Source organism: Phocoena phocoena, chromosome 9 (assembly GCF_963924675.1).
Source record: "Phocoena phocoena chromosome 9, mPhoPho1.1, whole genome shotgun sequence".
Taxonomy (NCBI): Eukaryota; Metazoa; Chordata; class Mammalia; order Artiodactyla; family Phocoenidae; genus Phocoena; species Phocoena phocoena.
This window is the reverse complement of record NC_089227.1, coordinates 12,465,603-12,489,218: the sequence shown is the minus strand read 5'-3', so window position 1 is coordinate 12,489,218 and position 23,616 is coordinate 12,465,603. Positions and strand designations below refer to the sequence as shown.

Genomic DNA, 23,616 nt, shown 5'->3' with positions numbered 1-23,616 from the left:
ATAAAGTAGATCAGGTTATGTATGCATCCTAGGCTGGACACCCGAACTTTGCCTAGCATCTTTAGAGTGTCCTGGGAGCAGAGGACTAAATCCAGCAAGAAAGATGATACATTCACAACCTCCTGACATGTTCTTAGAACTAATCAAAACTCACTTTTCCCAGGGGGCAGTTGAATAATTCCTAAAAAAGAAGGAATTATTTGGTTCATGCTAAGTGAAGACAGCACACACAATCACCCTGCTGATCACCTCTTGGAATGGTTCCTTTTATAGGGCTTTGCAGGCCCCTGTGCTGGAGGGAAAAGAATACTTTCTCAACTTTCACCAAAGTTTATAGCAACTGGTTCTGGGATAATTTCATTAAACGTCCCAGTGCCAAGGAGGATGTAAGTCTGGGGACTTCCCTGGAGATCCAGTGGTTAAGACTCCATGCTTCCACTGCAGGGGGCACGAGTTCGATCCCTGGTCGGGGAACTAAGATCCCTGCATGCCTCGAGGTGCAGGCAAAAAATAAAAAATACATGACGTAAGTCTGGACTTCTAATATCCTGACTTTAAAGTTCATAAATCACCTTTATATTTCACTAGATTCTATTATATTCTCTTTCATTTAATAGTTATTTTTCTTATTCCCCAGGCTAATTAATATTGGGAAAGTTTGGAGTAGCAAATTAAGCCTGAAAAGTATAGCTTAGAGAAGACATGATGACATCATAAGAAACTCTGTTTCTGTCAGAGTGGAGGAGTATGTGAGCAGAGAAAACCTGCTGGTACAGAAGTCATTAGAAGACACACCTGCATGGAAGTGTATACTAACTGATACCTGTGGGCTTAGAACTTGAAATTCCTGGGTCATAAGAAATGGGGCTAGGACAGAAATCCTGAATCACACACTAGGTGGGGAGTTGGACTTCGGAATAAAACTTGGACATCCAGAAGTCAGCATTCTCAGTGGGTGAACTAGGTGAGAAAAACAACAACAACAAAATAAATTTAAAACCTGTGTGGAAAACTGAAGAGGGAAACTAGGGATTCTGGCCTGTTTGACTTTGGCTTCTGCAGGAGAGATGGAGAGAAAAAAATCTCTCATGAGATGTCCTAGCCACATACCTAGTAGCATCCTGCATATAAAAGGCAGGAATTAATTCCATTCAGGACGTCTAAATCTATAAGCATGAAGTTTAATTTAATGTGGTCCCATTTTGCTGGTGCTTCACTTGGATGAAACAAATGCAAATCATCTCTGGATAAAGCATAGCTGAACAGCAGACACATTAAATGGTAGATTAGACACAGCATAAGAGAGAATTTGTGATCTGGTACATAGATATGAATAGGTTAATTAGAACTCAGCCCAGAGAGACAAAGAAGAGAGAGCAAGTATAAGAGTGATCAAGTCTGATATCTAGCTAATATATATCTGATTGGAGTTCCAGGAGAAGATAGAGAGTATCTAGGTAGAGGCAGTATTTGATCATAGTTGAGATTTTTCCAGAACTTTTTTTTTGGGGGGGGGCAAGTTAATCATTTATTGAAGATAAACTTTTTTTTTTTTAAACATCTTTATTGGGGTATAATTGCTTTACAATGGTGTGTTAGTTTCTGCTTTATAACAAAGTGAATCAGTTATACATATACATATGTTCCCATATCTCTTCCCTCTGGCGTCTGCCTCCCTCCCACCCTCCCTATCCCACCCCTCCAGGCGGCCACAAAGCACCAAGCCGATATCCCTGTGCTATGTGCTGCTTCCCACTAGCTATCTACCTTACGTTTGTTAGTGTATATATGTCCGTGCCTCTCTCTCGCTTTGTCACGGCTCACCCTTCCCCCTCCCCATATCCTCAAGTCCATTCTCCAGTAGGTCTGTGTCTTTATTCCTGTCTTACCCCTAGGTTCTTCATGACATTTTTTTTTCTTAAATCCCATATATATGTGTTAGCATACAGTATTTGTCTTTCTTTTTCTGACTTACTTCACTCTGTATGACAGACTCTAGGTCTAACCACCTCATTACAAATAGCTCAATTTCGTTTCTTTTTATGGCTGAGTAATATTCCATTGTATATATGTGCCACATCTTCTTTATCCATTCATCCGATGATGGGCACTTAGGTTGTTTCCATCTCTGGGCTGTTGTAAATAGAGCTGCAATGAACATTTTGGTACATGACTCTTCTTGAATTTTGGTTTTCTCAGGATATATGCCCAGTAGTGGGATTGCTGGGTCATATGGTAGTTCTATTTGTAGTTTTTTAAGGACCCTCCATACTGCTCTCCATAGTGGCTGAACCAATTCACATTCCCACCAGCAGTGCAAGAGTGTTCCCTTTTCTCCACACCCTCTCCAGCATTTATTGTTTCTAGATTTTTTGATGATGGCCATTCTGACTGGTGTGAGATGATATCTCATTGTAGTTTTGATTTGCATTTCTCTAATGATTAATGATGTTGAGCATTCTTTCATGTGTTTGTTGGTAGTCTGTATATCTTCTTTGGAGAAATGTCTATTTAGGTCTTCTGCCCAGTTTTGGATTGGGTTGTTTGTTTTTTTGTTATTGAGCTGCGTGAGCTGCTTGTAAATTTTGGAAATTAATCCTTTGTCAGTTGCTTCATTTGCAAATATTTTCTCCCATTCTGAGGGTTGTCTTTTTGTCTTGTTTATGGTTTCCTTTGCTGTGCAAAAGCTTTGAAGTTTCATTAGGTCCCATTTGTTTATTTTTGTTTTTATTTCCATTTCTCTAGGAGGTGGGTCAAAAAGGATCTTGCTGTGATTTATGTCCTAGAGTGTTCTGCCTATGTTTTCCTCTAAGAGTTTGATAGTTTCTGGCCTTACATTTAGGTCTTTAATCCATTTTGAGCTTATTTTTGTGTATGGTGTTAGGGAGTGATCTAATCTCATACTTTCACATGTACCTGTCCAGTTTTCCCAGCACCACTTATTGAAGAGGCTGTCCTTTCTCCACTGTACATTCCTACCTCCTTTATCAAAGATAAGGTGACCATATGTGCGTGTTCCAGAACTTTTGAAGACCTAATTCCTCAGATTCATGAAGTATTGAAGGCACAATTGATTACATAAAAATTAGATTAAATGAAAAAGCAATTGAGGCCTAGAAAGATGGTAGAAAACCAAAAACATAGAGAAGATTTTTCAATTACCCAGAGCCATGGGGGGAGGGGAACGGGGGCTGGGGAACCAGCTTACAGACTTGTCCTCAACTTACTAGGGTTAGACTTAAGATTTTTCAGTTTACGATGGTATGAAAGTGATAGGCATTCAATAGAAAATGTACTTTGAATTTTGCATTTTTGAACTTTTCTTGGGCCAGTGATGTGCAGTAGATACTCTCTTGTGATTCAGGGCCACGGCAGCAGTCAGCTCCCAGTCAGCCACTAGATCTCGAGGGTGAACAACCAAGAGGCTTAAAACCATTCTGTACCCAGGCAACCATTCTGTATTTCACTTTCAGTATTCAATAAGTTACATGAAACATTCAACCCTATATTATAAAATTGGCAATATGTTAGAAGATTTTGCCCAACCGTAGGCTAACATAAGCGTTCTGAGCATGTTTAAGGTAGGTGAGGCTCAGCTGTGATGCTTGGTAGGTTAGGTGTATTAAGTGCATTTGTGACTTATGGTGACTTTATCAGGACATAACTGCCTCGTTAGGTCGAGGTAGATCTGTATGTACAAAGGAATGGCAGTTAGACCAACAGTCGACTTCTTGAAACAATGATGAAAACCACATGACTGTGGAATAATATCATCAAGGTGCCAAAGGAAAAAAACTGTCAGCTTAGAAATGTGTAACCAGTAGAGCTATCTTTCAGAATGAGAGCAAAATAATGTAACTTCTAAGAAGATAAAAACCAAGGGAATTTACTCTAAACAGATGACTATGGAAATTCTAGTGACTATCCTTCAGGAAGAGGGAACGCAACCATGGAAGGAAGTCCTATGATTTAAAAAAAAAAATGAGCAAAAAATCTGGTAGACATGATGTTAGTTAAAAACATTGAAAACAATATTAATACTGTCTAATTTTTGAATTAAAAAAAGAGATAGAACCAAAATTTTGAACAATAGCATATACTTGTTGTTCCCAATCTATATGCTGAGGCACCTGTGGCATCCCTGTAAATGCACAGGGGTACCAGAAGATGTTAACATTTTCTAAGGGACACAGCAATATCTGTTGTACAGCATGGAATGCCCGCTCAAGGCAGTTTATGGTTTCAGTGTTGAATTGTACTACGTTCCTTTTGATTACATTATTTCTTTTTGAAACTGGGTTTTTGGATGGATGTTTCTGTGAAAAAAAAGTACCAAGATAAAATCAATATGAAACAAGAAATGAGAGTGAAAGTATTCAATTTTATTCCGAGGTCTGAGAAGTTGTGCCGTGCCTTTCCTTTCAATTTATGTCTGTTGCTTTTTTCAAATGGCTACTAACTTATTAGGACACAAATATGTGTTAAGTTGTTTTGACATAATCACTTAATAAACAAAACAAAAGGTTCTTCTTTTTTGCCTAGGAGCATTGTGAAAAAATTACTGAGACATACCAGGAACTGCGAAAATCTGAGAACAACTGGCATGTAATTTGGCATGAGGATAACTGGATTGGTGTTGGTCAGATTTCTGTTTTGTTCAGTTAAATATGCATGTTAAAATTTCTAGAGGAAAAGAATAGTGAAAGTATAGATATATATCTTCAAACTAGGAAATGTGGGAAATCTCAATCAATCTCAAACAAGGCAAAATGGGACTTTTCTTTTAACGGTGGGACAGATGGAGGCACTAAGATGCTAGAAATGAATTCAAACATTTTAGTAATCTCAATTCATGTAAATGTGTGAAATCCTCCAGTTAAAAGACAAAAAATAAGATAAAGACTGTGATTTTTCTATTTTCAAGAGACACACCTAAAACTTAGAACTTAGAAAGGTTGACTGTATAGGCATAAAATGATATATGAAGAAGATAGAAACCAAAATTAAGCTAGTATAACTTTAAAACACTACTTATATGGAATCTAAAAAAAAAATGGTACTGATGAACCTAGTGGCAGGGCAGGAATAAAGATGCAGATGTAGAGAATGGACTTGAGGACATGGTGGGGGTGCAGGGGGAAGCTGGGGAAAGTGAGAGTAGCATCGCCATATATATACACTACCCAATGTAAAGTAGATAGCTAGTGGGAAGCAGCATATAGCACAGGGAGACAAGCTCAGTGCTCTGCGATGACCTAGAGGGGTGGGATAGGGAGGGTGGCAGTGAGGCTCAAGAGGGAGGGGATATGGGGATATATGTATACATATGGCTGATTAACCTTGTACAACAGAAACTAACAGCATTGTGAAGCAGTTATACTCCAATAAAGATGTATAAAAAAATGCATTATTCTGCAACAAGTAACTGCATAATAATACAAATTTCAATTCACCAGGAAGATATAAGAATTCTAAAATTATATGACAAGTAATAAACAATTTTAAGACAGTAAATTTGACAAGTTAGTGGAGTGGTAAAATGCTTGCAAAATATGTATTATTGAAACTTATTCGAGAAAAAATAGAACATTTGAATTGCCCTGTATGATTAAAAGAAGACATTGATAATAAAAAAAAATTCTCACTAATAAAACACCAGTTGCAGGTGGTTTGTAGGTAAGTTTCCACCAGGTATTGAAGGAAGGACCAGTTAATTCCAATCTTACATAAACACTTTCAGAAAATAGGAAAAGGAGGATTACTGTAGCTCCCTTTATGAATTAAAGTTTCTCTTGATAGTAAAATTAAACAAGGTCAATACAAGGAAGGAAAATTGCAGGCCAATCTCATGGCAATAGATACAAGAAAATTTTAAACAAAACCTTAGCAAACAGAACTCAAAAATTAGTTTGTTCTTGAAATGTAAGTTTGGTTCAATATTAGAAAATTAGTTAATTCCTCATGTTAACAGATTAATGGAGAAAAATTATATGATCCTCTTAATAAATGGATTAAGATAATTTTATAAAAGTCAACATCTATGATACAGGTTTTCAACAAACTAGGAATAGATTTCTTAACCTAATAAAGTGTGCCTACAATACCTTGGTGCAAACATAATGATGAAACATTAAGTGTATTTCCTTTAAAACTGGGAAAAAGATAAAAATGCTTTCTACTAAGACTCCACCAATTTACTGGAAATCCTAGCCAGCAATATAAAAAAATCAAATAAAAGGTATAAGAATTAGAACGGAAAACCAAAACTATAATTATTCAGAGATAATATAATTAATTTTATAGAAAACCTAACAGAATCTACAAATTAATAAGAGTGTTTAGGACTTCCCTGGTGGTTCAGTGGTTAAGAATCCACCCGCCAATGCAGGGGACATGTGTTCCATCCCTGGTCTGGGAAGATCCCACGTGCCACAGAGCAACTAAGCCTGTGTGCCACGACTACTGAGCCTGTGCTCTAGAGCTCGTGAGCCACAACTACTGAAGCCCGTGCACTCTAGGGCCCACGTGCCGCAACTACTGAGCCTGTGTGCTGCAACTACTGAAGCCCACATGCCTAGAGCCTGTGCTCCGCAACAAGAGAAGCCACCGCAATGAGAAGCCTGCACACTGCAATGAAGAGTAGCCCCGGCTCTCAGCAACTAGAGAAAGCCTGCACGTAGCAATGAAGACCCAAAGCAGCCAAAAAAAAAGAAAAAAAACAAGAGTGTTTGCCAGATATAAAATCAAAATTTTAAAGTTAATTTCATTTCTATATGCTAGCAATAAACAAAGTTTTCTATTAAAAAATGATTCATTTTACCATATCAGCTAAAATAGATTGTTTTTGTTAGGGATAAAGCTAATGAAAAATGTGTAAATCCTTTATGGAAAAATGCTTATACTTTATACAAATATTAAAAACGACTTAAATAAATGGAAATTATTAAAGTAAATGTTTAATGGGGAGTACAGTAACATTAACATTTTAAGGTTATTATTTCTGCCCAATGGGGTTTTCCTGGAATTTGACAGGTTGACGTTAAAATTTATAGAGAAGAGTAAAGGGCCAGGAACCCCTGAAGACAAAGGATAAGGCAGGGGTTGGGTGAGGACCTTGACAAATGAAACACTGGTACTTACGATAAATCTACAGTGATTTAGTCAGTGTGGTGTCGGCAGTGTGGCAGACAAACAGACCCTTAGGACAGGACAAAGAGCCCATTGTGTAGAAATGATCTGCAGCACAGCTAGTATTGCAGAAGGAAAAGAAGGACTGCTCAAAATTGTTCTAAGGGAAAAAATGAAATCAAATTCCTTTTCATGTTATACACAAAATTCAATTCAGTTTTTCAAAAAACAACCTATGGAAATCCAAATTTAAAACATCTGAAAATAAAACTTTTTATTTTGAGAAAATTGTAGATTCTCATGCAGTTGTAAGAAATAATACAGAGAGATCTCATGCACCTTTTACCCTGGTTCCGGGAAGGGTAACATCTTGCAAAACTATCTTACAACATCCCAACCAGGATATTGACATTGATACAGTCAAGATACAGAACAGTTCCATCACAAGAATCCCTCTTGTTGCCTTTTTAAAGCCACACCCCCCTTCCTCTCCTCCACTCCCATCTCTTCTCTAACCTTGACTACTAATCTATTCTCTATTTCTAGAATTTTATGATTTCAAGAATGCTATGTAAATGGAATTATATACTATGTAACCCTTGGGGGCTGGCCATTTTCACTCAGCATAATTCCCTCAAGATTCATACAGGTTGCTGTATGAGTCAATAGTCTGTTCCTTTTCATCGTCTGCGAGTATTTCATACTATGGATGTTCCGCAGTTGGCTTAATGATTCACTGGTTGAAGGACATCTGTGTTGTTTCCAATTTTTGGCTATTACAAATAAAGCTCTATGAACATTGAAGTGCAGTTTTTTTGTATGAACATAACTTTGACTTTATCAAGGAGAAATGCTCAGGAATGCAACTGCTGGGTCGTATGCAGCTGCACGTTTACTTTTTAAAACACTGCCAAGCTGTTTTCCACAATGACTATCCCATTTTACATTCTCACCAGAAATGTATGAGTGATCCAGTTTCTCTTTGCCAATATTTGCTGTCACTTTAAAAAATCGTGGCCATTCTGATAGATGTATAGTAATATCTCCTTGTGCTTTTAATTTGCAACTCTCTAATGGTTAATGAGATTGAACATCTCTTCATGTGCTTATTTACCATCAGTATAGCCTCTTTAGTGAAATGTCTGTTTATGTCTTTTGCCTGTTTTCTAATTAGATTGCTTTTTACTCTTAGGTTGTAAGAATTCTTTATATATATATTCAGATATTAGTCCTTTATCAGATATATTGCTTGCAAATATTTCTCCTGGTCTTAGCTTTTTTCATCCCCTTAACATGATCTTTTGTAGAGCAATACCAAAGATTCTTTTCTAAATTTTATAGTTTTAAATTATTCAATGAAGTCCACGATCCACTTTGAGTTAACTTTTGTATGAGTTATGAGATGAGATTTAGGTTGGGGTGTTTTTTTGCTGTTTTTCTTCCTAATTGTTCCAATACCACTTGTTGAGGAGTCTGTCCTTCTTCCTTTACACCTTTGTCAGGTATTATTTGGGCATATTTGTGTGGTTATGTGTCTGACATCTATTCTGTTCCATTGATTTGTGTGTTTATCCCTGTGCCAATACCATACTCTCTTAAAGTATATAGCAACTATATAGTATACCTTAATATCAGGTAGACTGATTCCCTTTCACTTTATTCTTATTTAAGCTATTCTGGGTCCTGTGTCTTTCCAAATAAATTTTAGAATAAGCTTCTTTATATACACAGAAAACTTTGCTGGGATTTTGGTAAGAATTGCATAAACCTATAGATAAATCTGAGGAGAACTGACATCTTTACTGCCTTGAGTCTTCCAGTCCAAGAACATGGTATGGTTCTCCATTTATTTAAGTCCCCTTTGATTTCTTTCATCAGCAAGTGAGTGAGAAATAAAGCCGTAATATTTTCAATTTATGTTCCAGTGAGGGATTCATAACTGGGATATGTAAAGAACTCTATGAATCTATGAGAAAAAAATAATTAAGCCAATAGAAAAACACGCAAATGACTTGAACAAGCATTTCACTGAAGAATATAAATAGCTATTAAGCAGGGAAAATATACTCAACCTTATTGGTAATCAAGAAAATAAAATCTAAAGCCTCAATAAGATAATATTTCACAGTGATTAGACTGGCAAAATCTAAAAACTCTGATGATATCAAGTTTTGCTAAGGATGTAAAGCAACTGAAAATAATATTCATTGCTGGTGGGAATGGTTGGTAAACCAATTAGAAAAATAAGTTGAAATTACCTAACAAGTTGAGATGCATGTGCTCTAAGTCTTAGCCATTCTAGCTCTAGGTGTATGTTGCGTGAAGAGATGGGTTAATAGCAGCATTGCTTGTCATGGTGAAATAACTGGAAACAACGTTAAGAGCAGAATGAATTAATACATTACGATACATTTGTATAATAGTATACTTTACATTAATGGCCATAATTGGCCCATGGCCACAAGCTTCAAAATAGATGAATCTCACTAACAATGTTGAAGAGAAAAAGCAAATCAGAGAAGAATACATACTCACGATTTCACTGATATACATGTTATAAATAGGTGGAAACAAGCACTAAATTGATAGAGAAAATGAATATGGAGTACAAATATTTTAAAAGTAAGGAAATGATAAAAAAATTTAGGAGAGTGATTATTTGGTGATAGAGGAGGGAGGGACTGGGACAAACTTGGGGCTTTAAACATTTTGGTGATGTTCTGTGTCTTAAGCTGGGTGTTGGGTGCATGGGTGTTCATTTTGTTAGCACTCAAACAATAATATATATTATAATACCTCTTTGGATGATTAGTTTTCATATTTTTAATTAGAGAAAAGAAGGAAAAGTCTGAGTCATGTGCATTATTAGCACCAGGAAAAAGGTTACAGTAGTTGTTTCAAAAGAAATAAGAAACCCGAAAATGTCAGCATTTAAATCTGATTTCCATTATGTAAGTAAAGTTAGGAGATTACATGTCAGTTCTTTAATGAATTTATATGTTCTTTTTGCATTTTTTGTAGTCAAAGTTTTCAGTAACAGTTGAATTAACTTTGAATTTGTTAATTGTAAGTTATGCCTTTGATTATGTAACTTTCCAAGTATTATTCCAAGGTTATTTTCTGTTGAGCTAAAGGAATGACTACATTGATAAAATATACTATCCAGTGAATGAGATTACTGCAGTGCTTCTTTTGCTTCCTAAGATGCTACTGCATATTTTGAAAATGGTTTTTTGAGTTTTCCCAACGAATAAGAATGCTATGATTACCGTCTTCAAGTGTGGCAGATGGACTGTACATGTGTAATGTGCGTGCCCGTTGTTTCTGCTGAATTCATAGGTCACCCTTTTTGGGTTTTCTTCATGGTTAATGGCCATGATCCTTGCAGAGCTTCTTCAACATGGCCTCTGGAATGCGCAGTATCTAGGACAGATTCAACATCACCTGGAAAGCTTTAGGAAACTGAGGGAATTGCAGGGCAACAATGGGACTTAAAAACTAAGTTCTTAAAAGTGAATATATTTTGGAAGCCCAGTAAAATAGTTCTGTGTCTTGAGAACTTTAGGTATTTATTAAAAGCTTAAAACAGAACTCCCTACAACTCCCCCACCCATATAATGAAGAAACCAGGAGGAGCTACTTGCTACTTAATTAAACAAACAAACAAATAGATAAATAAATTTAATTCAGTAGATCCTACAAAATACTATTGAGCGTCTACCAGATAGTGCCAGATAATGTTCAAGGCACTGGAAATATAACAGAGAACTAAACAGATACTATGTAATAATAATAGACCAGTGTGTATCATTTAATTCAGAAGTCTCCCTTACAGCCTATAAGCTTTTTGAGGGCAAGGACCTTGCTTGTTCTGTGACCCAGTTTTTCTTTTCCTTAGCACTTAATGTCCAGCACATTCATATGCATTTAATACTGATTATTAATCATGACCGTTAATACATTTAACGTTTGTTTGTTGCATGAGTGAATGTGTCCCAAAGCCACACAGCTCATCCTTGGTGGAGCCAGAGTTTAACCTAGTCTTTCAGTAATGATAAACAGTTGCCATTTATTTTGAGCTTACTCTGTCCAAGGCACCGTGCTCACCGCTCTACAGTCCTCATCTCACTTAATCCTTACAAATGCCTGAGATACAGGTATCATTGCCCCCTTTTGACTGAGGAGGGTTCTGAGCCTCAGAGAACTTGTGTCTTGCCCAAGGTCACCCTCTAGGTCTGTCCCCTTCAACATCTGCGCTAGGCTGGGACCAAAATCCTTCCTCTTTCCACAGCCTTTATTTCTGTGGGAGCCAGACTATCCTTGGCTACCTAGAAGGGAACACTTCAGTTCATTAATTAATTGGGCTGCATGGTGCAAAGCCAGCCATTTGGCGGATTACCTGTCCCCTCCCCGCAGTGAACTGACTGATTTGTTTTACAGAATTGACCACATCAGCTAGTTATTTTAATGGTAAATCAAATTATGCTCGTCTATTTTTTTCTTTTACTAAGTGTCCAGCTGGCTAAGAGTTTAGGATCAGATACACCTAAATTATAATCCAAGGTCAGCCACTTATTAATTATGAAACCTTGGGCAAGTATTTAACCTCTTTAGGCTTCCATCACTTTATCAGTGGAAATGCAGGTGATAGTAATTCTACCTAGTCTAGTTAATCATCTCACTAAGAGGTAACTCTTTAGCTCCTAACACAGTGCCTGACCCTTAAGGAGTTTTGTTGAGTGATAGCCGCCATTATTATATTTATCATTGTAATTGTCAACCTAATGTTTTATTTCAGTATCTTCTTTGTTCTGTGACTTTTACCGACCTCTTGACTTACAACCTCAGCTTCCTCCAAGGTAGATGGAGTTACTTACTTTTTGCTCATTGGATATTACTCCTTCATTATGGAACGTACACTGTTATAAAAATCGGCTCAAGTCTCATCGCCTACCTTCCAATTATAGGCACTTTGAATGCCAGTTCATTCATCTTTTTTAGTCTCTGCCCTTCCATATCATCTAGTATGTAGGTGCTCTATGATGTTTGTCAAATTGAATGGATAGGTCATGTCTCTATTCATAGCGAATGGATAGATGGATTATCTTTTATGCCTCATTGTTAATGTCATTGAGGGTATTACATTGATTTTTTTTTTTGGCATGTTGGGTCTTTGTTGCTGTGTGCGGGCTTTCTCTAGTTGTGGCGAGCGTGGGCTTACTCTTCATTGTGGTGCGCGGGCTTCTCACTTGTGGTGGCTTCTCTTGTTGCAGAGTACGGGCCCTAGAGCACGTGGGCTTCAGTTGTTGTGGTGCACGGGCTCGGTAGTTGTGGTGCGCGGGCTCTAGAGCGCAGGCTCAGTAGTTGTGGCGCATGGGCTTAGTTACTCCGCGGCATGTGGGATCTCCCTGGACCAGGGGTGGAACCTGTGTCCCCTGCACTGGCAGGCGGATTCCTAACCATTGCGCCACCAGGGAAGTCCCCATTGATTTTTGGTAAGGTCTTCACCCATATCATTTGTGTCCATCTTTTAATGCTGGCACTCTTTTTATTTGAATATGGCTTGCTAATTCTACTCTGGACTCAGATCTCTTGCTTTCCGTAGAGATTTTCACTGCTTATATAGTGAGTATTGATTTTTGTTTTTTTCAACGTTTTTTTTCTTGCTACTGCTGTATTACAGACTTTTTGCTGCCATTCCTGCCATAGGACTTTATAAAAAGACTTTCTCACTTCCCCTTCAAATTTTATTTCCCACATTGCTTTAAGGTATACATTTTTCTCTTCCCCCCCATCATTAATACATTACCATTTGACTCTGTCATTAGGCTGTCAATCTGTTAAACTCTTGAAGAAGAGAGACCTTATTTTAAATAGGCCTGATACTGTGCTGGAGAGATGGGTGCAGTGTCTACAATTCTATTCTTGTCAAGAATAGGCTTTTGAAATTTCAAGAAGAAATGAAATTTAGAAGAGCTACCAATCCATGAAAGATTGAAGGAGGATAAAATAAGTAAGAGAAGGACAAAATCCACATCAGAGTTCTTGGGAAGGCCCCTTGCCTTATTTTAAAATAACTAATTATGAAGCAAAGAATATCCTGAATGGCCAGACTGCGGATCCAGACATGAAATTCCCTTCAAGGAAAATGGCAGTTTGAGGTCCCTAAGGCTGAGGTCCCCATTCCGTTGTTAGTGGTCAGAAAAAGAAGCACTCTACATTTGAATTTCTTGGTTAAGGTAGTAGAGAATGGGGCGTTGCACTTGGATGAGGAAAGGAAAGGGAAACATTTAGTAACTATTCCCAAAGAAATGTCGTACAAACGGTGACAAGTGGCAGTTCCTGCATTTCCGATGAAGTTAGGATGCGACACAGGCCTGAAGTGCAGCGGGAGAGAGTTACGTGAAAATCCAGACAGACTGCCTGGGTTCTGAGATTCTTGAATATGTTACGAAGCAGAGTAGGACTTGCCCCACAAACAAGGCTGGAGAGTTTTCCAAGGTTCCGAGTCATCAGGCAGGGTTTCCAGGGACAGCAGTGCCACAGCCTCAGTTGTTCTGAGATAATCTGACCTGATTCACGAAGAAAGCCAATGGAATTTGGTGGACCTCAGACTTCACATAAAAAGGTGGGTGGCAACCAAGCAGGGAGATAAGTCAATTCTTTCTGAAGATGGGAGCTCAGACTAGCCCATTTGCCTCGTAATTGTATAAAATACTACAGCAAATGAGAGGCTGCAGTTACCTTCCTTTCAAGCGTAAGAAGAATTTGCATTTCTGCTTAAAACTGAACAATTGTCAATGCAAAGGAATTGATCCAGTTAGATAAGAAAGTTTCATATTGGGATTGTCACCTATAGACAGCAGTGAGGGTTAGAGCTGAAGGAACTACACTCCTTAAGCTGCTTCCATGAAAAACTTCAATCAGCTGCTAGCTTTTGCTTTACAAACTTTGACGTATGTCCCTTGACCTTTAACAACTACCCCTTCACGTTTGACACTTAACGTTTGCTACATGATTAAAATTCAGCGTTAATTAATTTTAACACTATCAGTTAAGTTATATTTAGCTGAGAACACTCACTTTTGTCTTTTGTGAGTAGCACTGCAGCGTTATTACAAAGAGGTAGTCAGGAGGGCAACAGAGATACGAGAAGAGAAGAATGATTCAGTGTGCAGATAATTGTTTCGAGTGAAATTTAGCGTGGTATTTTTGTTCCTGTCCTCAGTAGAACTGAGATTTAGCACCTCGCGTTGGCTTTTAGCCCTCACCCCCACGAAGGCGGAGGCTGTGCTGGGCGGGTGCTGAGAATGAGGCACACCAGAATTAAATTAGAGCACAGCTCAAACACCGGCAAGAATTTTCTCTGGCCGGCTCTTGGGTGCAAAACTGGCAATTCCAAAAGAAAGGCAGGGCATCCCTGGAAAGATCTCCTTATGGTGTGGCATCACCCTTAATGGGGAGGTTTGACATGGTCGTGTAAAGAGCATCACCCCCAAAGTGGCGACCATTCCCAAAGAAAACAGTGGAAGCCAGGATATTTAGCCGTAGCAGAGTTATAGTTCTAACCTTAAAAAGTCATCCAGGAGGTTGTCGTATGGATGGCTTATTCCGTAACGTGACCAATAAGCTCACCGGAAATAGATGAAAGCCAAGAAATGTGTCCTCTCTCCTTGAGTATTCCAAGTGAGAAAACATTTTTACTGGTTTATTTATTTCATGCTCTTTTGCTCTGTGGAAAGATTATGATAAGGATAGGCATGTGCAGATCTTGCTTTTACCTGAGGCCCAAAATGCTAGAGAACCATTACTACTGCTACTCTTTGGGATATTAGCATGAAATTGTGGTCCACAAGTTCACAGGGCCACTGAAATACTTCTTTGTGTGGAACAGGAAGAGAGAAGCTCTGCATTTGGTAGATAGTGCAGGTGAAGCACTATTCATATGTAAGTCACCCATATGTGTCTCACTGAAGATCCAGTAATAGTAATAAAAAACTGAATTTGGGGGTTCTTTGAAACAGTATACTCAGGTAGCCTCCAGTTGTTAAAAACTAAACTAACAAAAGAAGACAACTTTGTAGCATTTTCCTTTGTGTATGACAGAACACTTTGCCTCCAGTAATTCATGTTTTATGTTATAGAATCTAGTTCCATACCCTCATCTCATCCTTTACCTACAGCTGGAGGGCACTTGATCTCTGGCAGTTTTTCTTTTCCTGCCCACCCCCTGGGAAAAACTACAGACAAGGATTTATGTAGTTTAAAGGATTTAAACTACGGTGCCAAGGATTTAAGTAGCTCTGTTTCCGTAGCCAAGCAGTTCAGCATCAAGTCACATTTCTGTTGGTTGGGCTCTGCTAGAATGTCCCTGTCCTAGTAACTGCCTTGAGTCTTAACCCCGAGGTCAAGTCTACCTTGTGTTCTTGATGGGACACCAAATACCTATCTTGGTCCAATGCATGAGATCGAATCAGCCCTCTAGGATGGGGTTCCTGGCTTTTTGTTTTCTCAGTTGTCTCCATCCCCCTGACTCCAGGGTAGTGGAGTCCTAGTTATGAAACCTAGCCTTATGAGTAAGGCCTTGTTACCACTGAGAACATCTCTGGTTTCAGTCTCCTGCTCAGGCCTCTGACCTGGTCCTACGCTGTACTCCCTGTCAGCTGTCTCTGCTCATTGCTTGTCACAGCAGCTCTGATCTGTCTACTTCCCGCAGTCACTGGGCCTTCTGGATACTCTGATTCACCTTTCAAACTGTACTGACTCCCCACCCCTTCCGCTGAATAAACGTCCAGGGCTCCAGTTCCTGGTTCCTCCCATCCTGTCCTTCTGCAGTTGACCTTGGCCCAATCCTGCTATGAGGTCATGCAGGCAAAGGCTGAGCTTTAATATTCAGAGGATCAAGCATAGATGAAAGGGGGAAAATCATACCCTATATTTAGGAGCAAATAACATTTTTAAGGGTGGGAAGACTTTATAAAAGTCAAGTTTGCTAGCCCTTGAGTCTTCTAATTCTTTTTGGCTTCACTGGGTTTAATATAAGATGGAAACATTTTAACCTCAAATATTTACTTTCAAAGTAACATTTCAAGTGAGAGAGTAGCATGGACATACATCTACCAAATGAAAAATAGGTAGCTAGTGGGAAGCAGCTGTATTGCATGGGGAGATCAGCTCGGTGCTTTGTGAGCACCTAGAGGGGTGGGATAGGGAGGGTGGGAGGGAGACGCAAGAGGGAGGGGTTATGGAGATATATGTATACATATAGCTGATTCACTTTGTTATACAGCAGCAACTAACACAACATTGTAAAGCAATTATACTCCAATAAAGATGTTAAAACAAATCTGTTTTGCAATATCTTTCTTCAATGGATTGAACAGGTGGCTTTGCATATTCCTTGAGATTGAAGATAATTTTACTTTGTAAGTTATTTTTCTCTCTGTTTTTACATTTTAAGGTGTTGCACAATGGCCTCGTTATGGAGATGAAACATCCGACTGTGGGGAAGATATCAGTCCCAGGTTTGAAAATTTTTATTTTTCTTAACTCCTTCCTTCATGAACTTGTCCCCTGTGCTGATCACTGCAAGTAGTTGATGACCCTCCAAACAACTTGTCAAGACATTATCTAAACTTTTCATTTTGGGTAAAATGGGAACCCTAGAATCACACCCACAAGCGTGTTTGCTGAGGCTGTGGACTTGTGTCTTCACTCTGTCTGGGTGACAAAAAAATGCTTGTATTACCTAACTCCATTCTGTGGAATCACGTACTCACACAAGTGCTTTATGGCCAACAGATAGATGGCGATAGATATGGAAAATGTTCTGAAGTTACGCTTGGTTTGTATGAGAATGAGAAAGAAAGGCAGGCATCATAGAGGTGGTGTCCAAGCAAGGCTACTGACTGCTCAGGCCAGGGCATTTTTTTTTTCTTTTTTTTTTTTCTGAACTGTGGTTTAAGGTATTGATCTTAGCTTTGTCGATCAAGAAACTAAATGTTTTCAGTAAACTCAGAATATATTGAATTTTTGTAACTTGACTCATACCAAACAAACTCACTGAAGACATTTTGGCCTTAAGCCAAAGTGCCAGGTTTTTCACTTCTAGGGAGAAACCTCAGGCCTGACTGTCAGAGCATCCAAACTGTAGTGAGAGCTTATGATCGACCTACTGGCCCCAACAGACTGCACTTCTCTAGTGATCGTGACATTACCGTTCCTCACATCTGCTGTCTCTACTCTGGTCATTGCTAGAAAGACACTCCACATTCTTGTCCATCGCATCCCTATTTTCTAGGCTATACACAAATCATACACATTTTTTTCCCTCTTCTTTTGACAGAGAATAAGGAAATCAGTTAGAATATAACTTTGGTCATTGTTTTCCTGAAACTATATCCTGGTCGCCTTGCTTGAAATTTGGGTATTTCCCAAATCCCTCAGTCACATCTGTCAAATGACATAAGTATTTACTTCTGTAGGTATCAGATCTCATTTCTTGAATAACTGCTATTGTTAAGTTGGTTGTGGGTATAACCTAATTGTAAGATTGGGGATCAGCTGGATAATAATGTCCTAGAACAGATCAGATCATGGCCACTGGCCAACAAAAAGAATGAGAGGAAGGAAGTATGATGAATAAAGCAAATTGAAGGAGAAAGTTCTGATATTCAGGAGTATAAGGAACGTTATACATGAATTAAGGGAGGTAACTAAGAGAGAGAGCAGGTATAAGCATATCAGAAACTGGGATCACATGTTAACAGGGAAATGCTATATGGTATAGAAAAGTAGTGGGAAAAAAGCATGTTGATAAAAGCTAAGAAAGTCATTTATTCATTTATATTATTGAGTATGTACTATGTGCCAGGCTCTGGGTCCTGGGAATGCAAAAATAAACCAGGCAACTTGGCCCTTGGCCACATGAAGCTCATACTCAATGGAAAGTCATATAGTAAAAGCAACCAACAAATGTTTCTGTAACTGTGAGTCATGATACGTGCAAAGAAGGGGTATGAACAGTGTGCTTCGTAGAGAGTAACAGGGACAGAGGGACCTGTGATAGTTTAGGTTGATCAGAAAAAGCCTCTCTGAGAGGATGACTTGGACACTGAGAATTGAAGGAGAGTTAGAAGTTGACATTGAAGAATAGGGGAAGAGCATTCGAGCAGAGGGACCAGCTTATGAGAAGGCTCTGAGGTGGGAAAGAGCTGGGTATGCTTTAAACGAGAACGGAAAGTGAGGAAAGATTTCTCCAAAGAAGACATACAGATGGCCAACAAACACATGAAAAGATGCTCAACATCACTCAGAGACATGCAAAACCACAATGAGGTATCATCTCTCGCTGGTCAGAATGGCCATCATCAAAATATCTACAAACAATAAATGCTGGCGAGGGTGTGGAGAAAAGGGAACCCTCCTACACTGTTGGTGGGAATGTAAATTAGTGCAGCCACTGTGGAGAACAGTTTGGAGGTTCCTTAAAAACATAAAAATAGAACTACCATATGACCCAGCAATCCCACTGCTGGGCATATACCCTGAGAAAATTCAAATTTTCTCAAAATTCAAAAAGAGTCATGTACCCCAATGTTCGTTGCTGCTCTCTGTACAAGAGCCAGGACATGGAAGCAACCTAAGTGTCCATAGACAGATGAATGGATAAAGAAGACATGGCACATATATACAATGGAATATTACTCAGCCATAAAAAATGAACGAAATTGAGTTATTTGTAATGAGGTGGATGGGCCTAGAGTCTGTCATACAGAGTGAAGTAAGTCAGAAAGAGAAAAACAAATACCGTATGCTAACTCACATATATAGAATCTAAAAAAACGGTACTGATGAACCTAGTGGCAGGGCAGGAATAAAGATGCAGATGTAGAGAACGGGCTTGAGGACATGGAGGGGAAGGGGAAGCTGGGACAAAGTGAGAGAGTAGCACTGACATATATACACTACCAAATGTAAAATGTAAAATGCAACAGTGGGAAGCTGTTGCATAGCACAGGGAGATCAGCTTGATGCTTTGTGACCACCTTAGAGGGGTGGGATAAGGAGGGTGGGAGGGAGGCTCAGGAGGGAGGGAATATGGGGATATATGTATACACATAGCTGATTCACTTTGTTTGTTGTACAGCAGAAACTAACACAACATTGTAAAGCAATTATACTCCAATAAAGATAAAAAAATTAAAAAATTAAAAATTAAATAATGAATAAATAAGTAGTGAAGGAAGAGGGGCAGGAATGGAGACTGAAGAGAGAAGCAGAGCCTCAAGGCCCCACTAGGTTTAGTTTTACTCTAGTTTTAAGCAGAGGAGTGAAATGACACAACTTGTAACTTAAAGCAGGGAGTCAAGTTAGGAAGTTATTACAAGACTTCAGGTTACAGTCGGCATCTGAAATTAAGGACATGGTAATAGCGAGAAAGAGAAGGGGGTAGTCAAAGCAAAAAAATGTGATCATAGTGCTTTCAGTATGAGAAGACTTTAAAAAGCATTTTGTCCAGTAGTTTTTGACTTTAATTTTTAAACAGTGGAACTGATTTCTCAAATGAAATCTAACTATCTAAAACAGATCAAAGTCGAATTTTGCAAATGATAAGTTAGCACTCCAACTCTTTACCTTTTTTCCCCTGCTTTCATCATGCTATACTCCTCCAAACACCTCTTTGGAACCATGGGTCCCTAAAGAATAATTCAAGAAACACCAATCTAATTTAATTCCACAAGTTTACAGATGAGCTCATACCACATTGATATCCCCAACACATGAGAGAATAAGATAAACACTTGAAAGTTAATAACAGTTATTAGCATGATAGTAAGGATAAAAGTAAGTCAGAGGCCAACCTAGAATGAACTCATTGGATGTAACTCTCTATCAGTCAGATGTGCATTTACTGACTTTCCTTGGTAAATAAATAAACAATCAAGAAGGAAATATTGTTTCAGACTCCTAAAGGAGAATGCATACCTCTTTTGCTCACTTTAATGTATGTGTATCAGTTAGCTATTCTCACAATAATGCTGTGTAACAAATAACCACAAAAATCTCAGTAACATTCAAGCATAAGCATTTATTTATTCCATGCATGTGGATTGGATGGTAGATGACTAATCGAGGCTGGACTTGCCTGGGTGGCTTTGCTTCTAGATGCAGGTATGGCTGGACTTGGCTCCAGTGTGAGTTAGGCCCAGTTCTGCTCCATGTGCCTCTCATTTCTTCTCATGGCAATGCCAGAAGAGCAAGAAGGCAAACAGAAACCCCAATGCCACTTAAGAGCTTTTGCAGAACTAACAGACCCTTCTGCCCACAACTCATTGGCCAAAGCAAGTGTTAGGCTATATGGGGTTGGGGAAAATATATCTCTCTTTTTAAGAGAAACTGTAAAATTACATGGTGAAGGCATGGGCAGAGGGAGGGGTAAATAACTAGGGCCCAAAATTCAATTTACTACAATATAATTCTCAGGTCTACAGCAATCTCTTTTTAATCTCCTTTTGGAAATTTTTATTTTTGTTTCTTTAATTTTTATAGGGCTTAGGCATCTTTTTGGTATATCTATCTTTTTGACTGACCTTATATTCTCTCTATAGAATTACCAACAAAGGAAGTCTCAGATTTGAGATGAAATGGATGTGTTTAGATTGTTTTTGGAATTAGTATCTGAGTGTCTTTAGAGGGCAGCACATCCGGACTCCCCATGAAGGGGAGAGACAATTCTGCTCATAGACATAAGATAAGAAGTTGCTATTGTATCTCCTAATTCAGTGTATCCCAGTAAGAGACCACTCAGACAGGATGAGATATTAAATGCAAAGAGAATTTATCAGTAAATAATTTAAAATTTTCCTGTGGTTTGTCCTTTTCATTGATATTATTTACGGATGATAGTTCCGCCTTTTTTGGTAAGGAATGTCCTCATTGGGAACCTCATGAATGCTGTAGAAATAACTCAGATTCTCCCACAATGCCTCAGTGAGGCGAATCTGCCAAAATAGGACAGGTGGGTTTAGTTAAAAGTGGTGTTTATGCTGCACTGTTTTCTAGTTAGCCAGTGGACACACATTTTTGGATTCATTAAATGTAGTTCTGCTGATTTACATATATGTCTGCATCTTTATATTTACAGTGAAAATCATAATTAAAACTACTTACTTATATTACCTTTGTTATTAATGAATCTCTTGTGAACAGTACTGAATTTTCTACACGTTGCACTAATTTGCCTGAAGGATTTTCCATCTTAGTCATTATGAGAAATTCGTCTCTTGGAGAACAGTATTTATGGCACCTTTTTTAGAGATGTATAAATCCACAGCATTCCCTCAGATTCTCACATTAGAATTCCTGTATAGGAGAGTGCTAATTGATTAAAACCTTAAAGGTGCTCGTCCACCAATGTTGAAGACACTTTGAACAGGAATGGGAAATTATTTACCTCTTCAAAATTTCTTTTTGCTACTTAAATAATTATTGTCAGCACTTAATACATTGTTCCAATATTTGTAACCATTACCAATATTAAAATAATAAATGAAGTAGTATAGTCCAAACTATCTCCTTTATTAATTTATATCTATTGTAACATGCTCCCTTTTCATATCGTTTCCCACCACCTCCAATCTCTAGTAAACAGTTAAGACAGAAATTTCATTTGTGTATATACGTGTCATAGTTAAAACATGCAAACTAGTTAATAGTCATGAATTATCTCTAAATATGAAATGTAGTTCTGCTAATACTATCATTCTTTCATTCTTGTTTATTAAACTACTCTCTCATTCGACCTTTAAATCCTGTTTTACAGTTAAAGGTAGAAAGATACAAAGAAAACTAGTTATTAATTGGAGTATAAATGAGAAGATGCATCATATCTCTTTGCCCAGCTTAAGTAATCTGCTGTTCTGTGAGTCCCTGGTGAGTGGAGTAGTCAGTAGTTTTAGCTCACCATTCGTTTAGTGACAGAAGTGTCAACACAGTGGGCACAGTCTACTAATTTGCTCATAATTAACTAAGGTAACCTGGTTGAGTGCTAAAACCTTAAACACACCCACACTCACACACACAACTTAACTCACTAAACCTACCGTGTCCCATACGTTATATGAAGCTCTGGTGTTAGGGCTGTACCCAGGACGGGCCCAGTCACTCATGGAGCTTACAGTTTGCCAGGAAATTTTTTTGTTATTCTGAATAATAAATTCAGAAAAGTGAGATGGGCGTTTCCGTGGAGAACCAGAGGCAACAGCAGGATGGCCTGAAAGCGCAGATGAGGGAGGCCTCACCTAGAGCGTGGGATCAGCAAAGGTGTCCCTGAGAATGAAATGTAAGCAGACATGTGACCTACGACCAGTTGTCAGCTGGGCCAAACTGGTGTGGGCTGAGGGAGGGACGGGGAGGTGCTGAGCGTGGTGCTGGAGGAGCTGAGAAAGGGCAGGAATGGAGATGACCCTGGAGAGGTAGCCGTAGCCAGAGGCCAGGAGAATAAGACCTCAGATAGAGCTAATGGTCACATTACAAACAGATCAAAATGTAAAGGAGATCTGTGCTGAGGTCTCAGGTCTCTACTATCTGGGGGTGAAGTGGGACCCAGAGGAGGAAATTGGGAGGAATCTCAAACGTGGTTTGGCAGGTGTTCTCACTGACTGCTTTTAGGTGTAATTTCTAAAATGCTTCTAACTCCATTGAAAATTTTTATTAAAACTTCTAATGACCTGAATTTTTTTTTTTTTTTTGCGGTATGTGGGCCTCTCACTGTTGTGGCCTCTCCCGTTGCGGAGCACAGGCTCCGGACGCGCAGGCTCAGTGGCCATGGCTCACAGGCCCAGCCGCTCCGCAGCATGTGGGATTTTCCCGGACCGGGGCACGAACCCGCGTCCCCTGCATCGGCAGGCGGACTCTCAACCACTGTGCCACCAGGGAAGCCCTAATGACCTGAATTTTAAACTGTGAAATTAATAAAATTCTCATTTGTTAATTACGGAGGTGAAGAAGGACATTAAAGGTCATACCACATTTCCTCCATAAGAGATGGACCATCATATAAACATCATGTTATTTGTGATTTTAGTGGGACAATCTTACACTAGTTATCACCTTCCAAAGGACTGCCACTTTCCACTGAGCCATTCACTAGTTGCATCTTCTTATAATACCGCTGGCTATTGGCCTTTTAGCCAGAAAGGAACACGTTGTCCTTCCGTGTACTGTGTAGGTGCCAGAACAGCCTTGGTGCTGAGTTCCAAACTTCAAAGGATGTCACTGAAATAGAGTTTGATGCATACCTCTAGTTTCTCACCATAACCTTTTACCAATACCTCCCCGTAAATGTGCACGGTGGTCATTTGATTCCAGCAGCACTTCTGGGAAGTATTTGAGTGGTGAGTGTGTCAGGGCTGTGAGAGGGAAGCCGTCTTCTATCGTGCAAAATGATTTTAAATTGAATTACCCTTGCCTGCTGGTCCCTTGATC

General features: G+C 38.9%; 1 protein-coding gene across 1 annotated transcript in view; it reads left to right on the top strand.

Annotated features, from left to right (window-relative positions):
- Window positions 1-23,616, top strand: part of SUGCT (succinyl-CoA:glutarate-CoA transferase) — a 684,446-nt gene that overhangs the window by 563,520 nt on the left and 97,310 nt on the right. Inside the window, exon 13 of the mRNA XM_065883542.1 lies at window positions 16,589-16,652. Coding sequence (XP_065739614.1) covers window positions 16,589-16,652 — 64 coding nt within the window. The remainder of the gene's footprint in view (window positions 1-16,588; window positions 16,653-23,616) is intronic.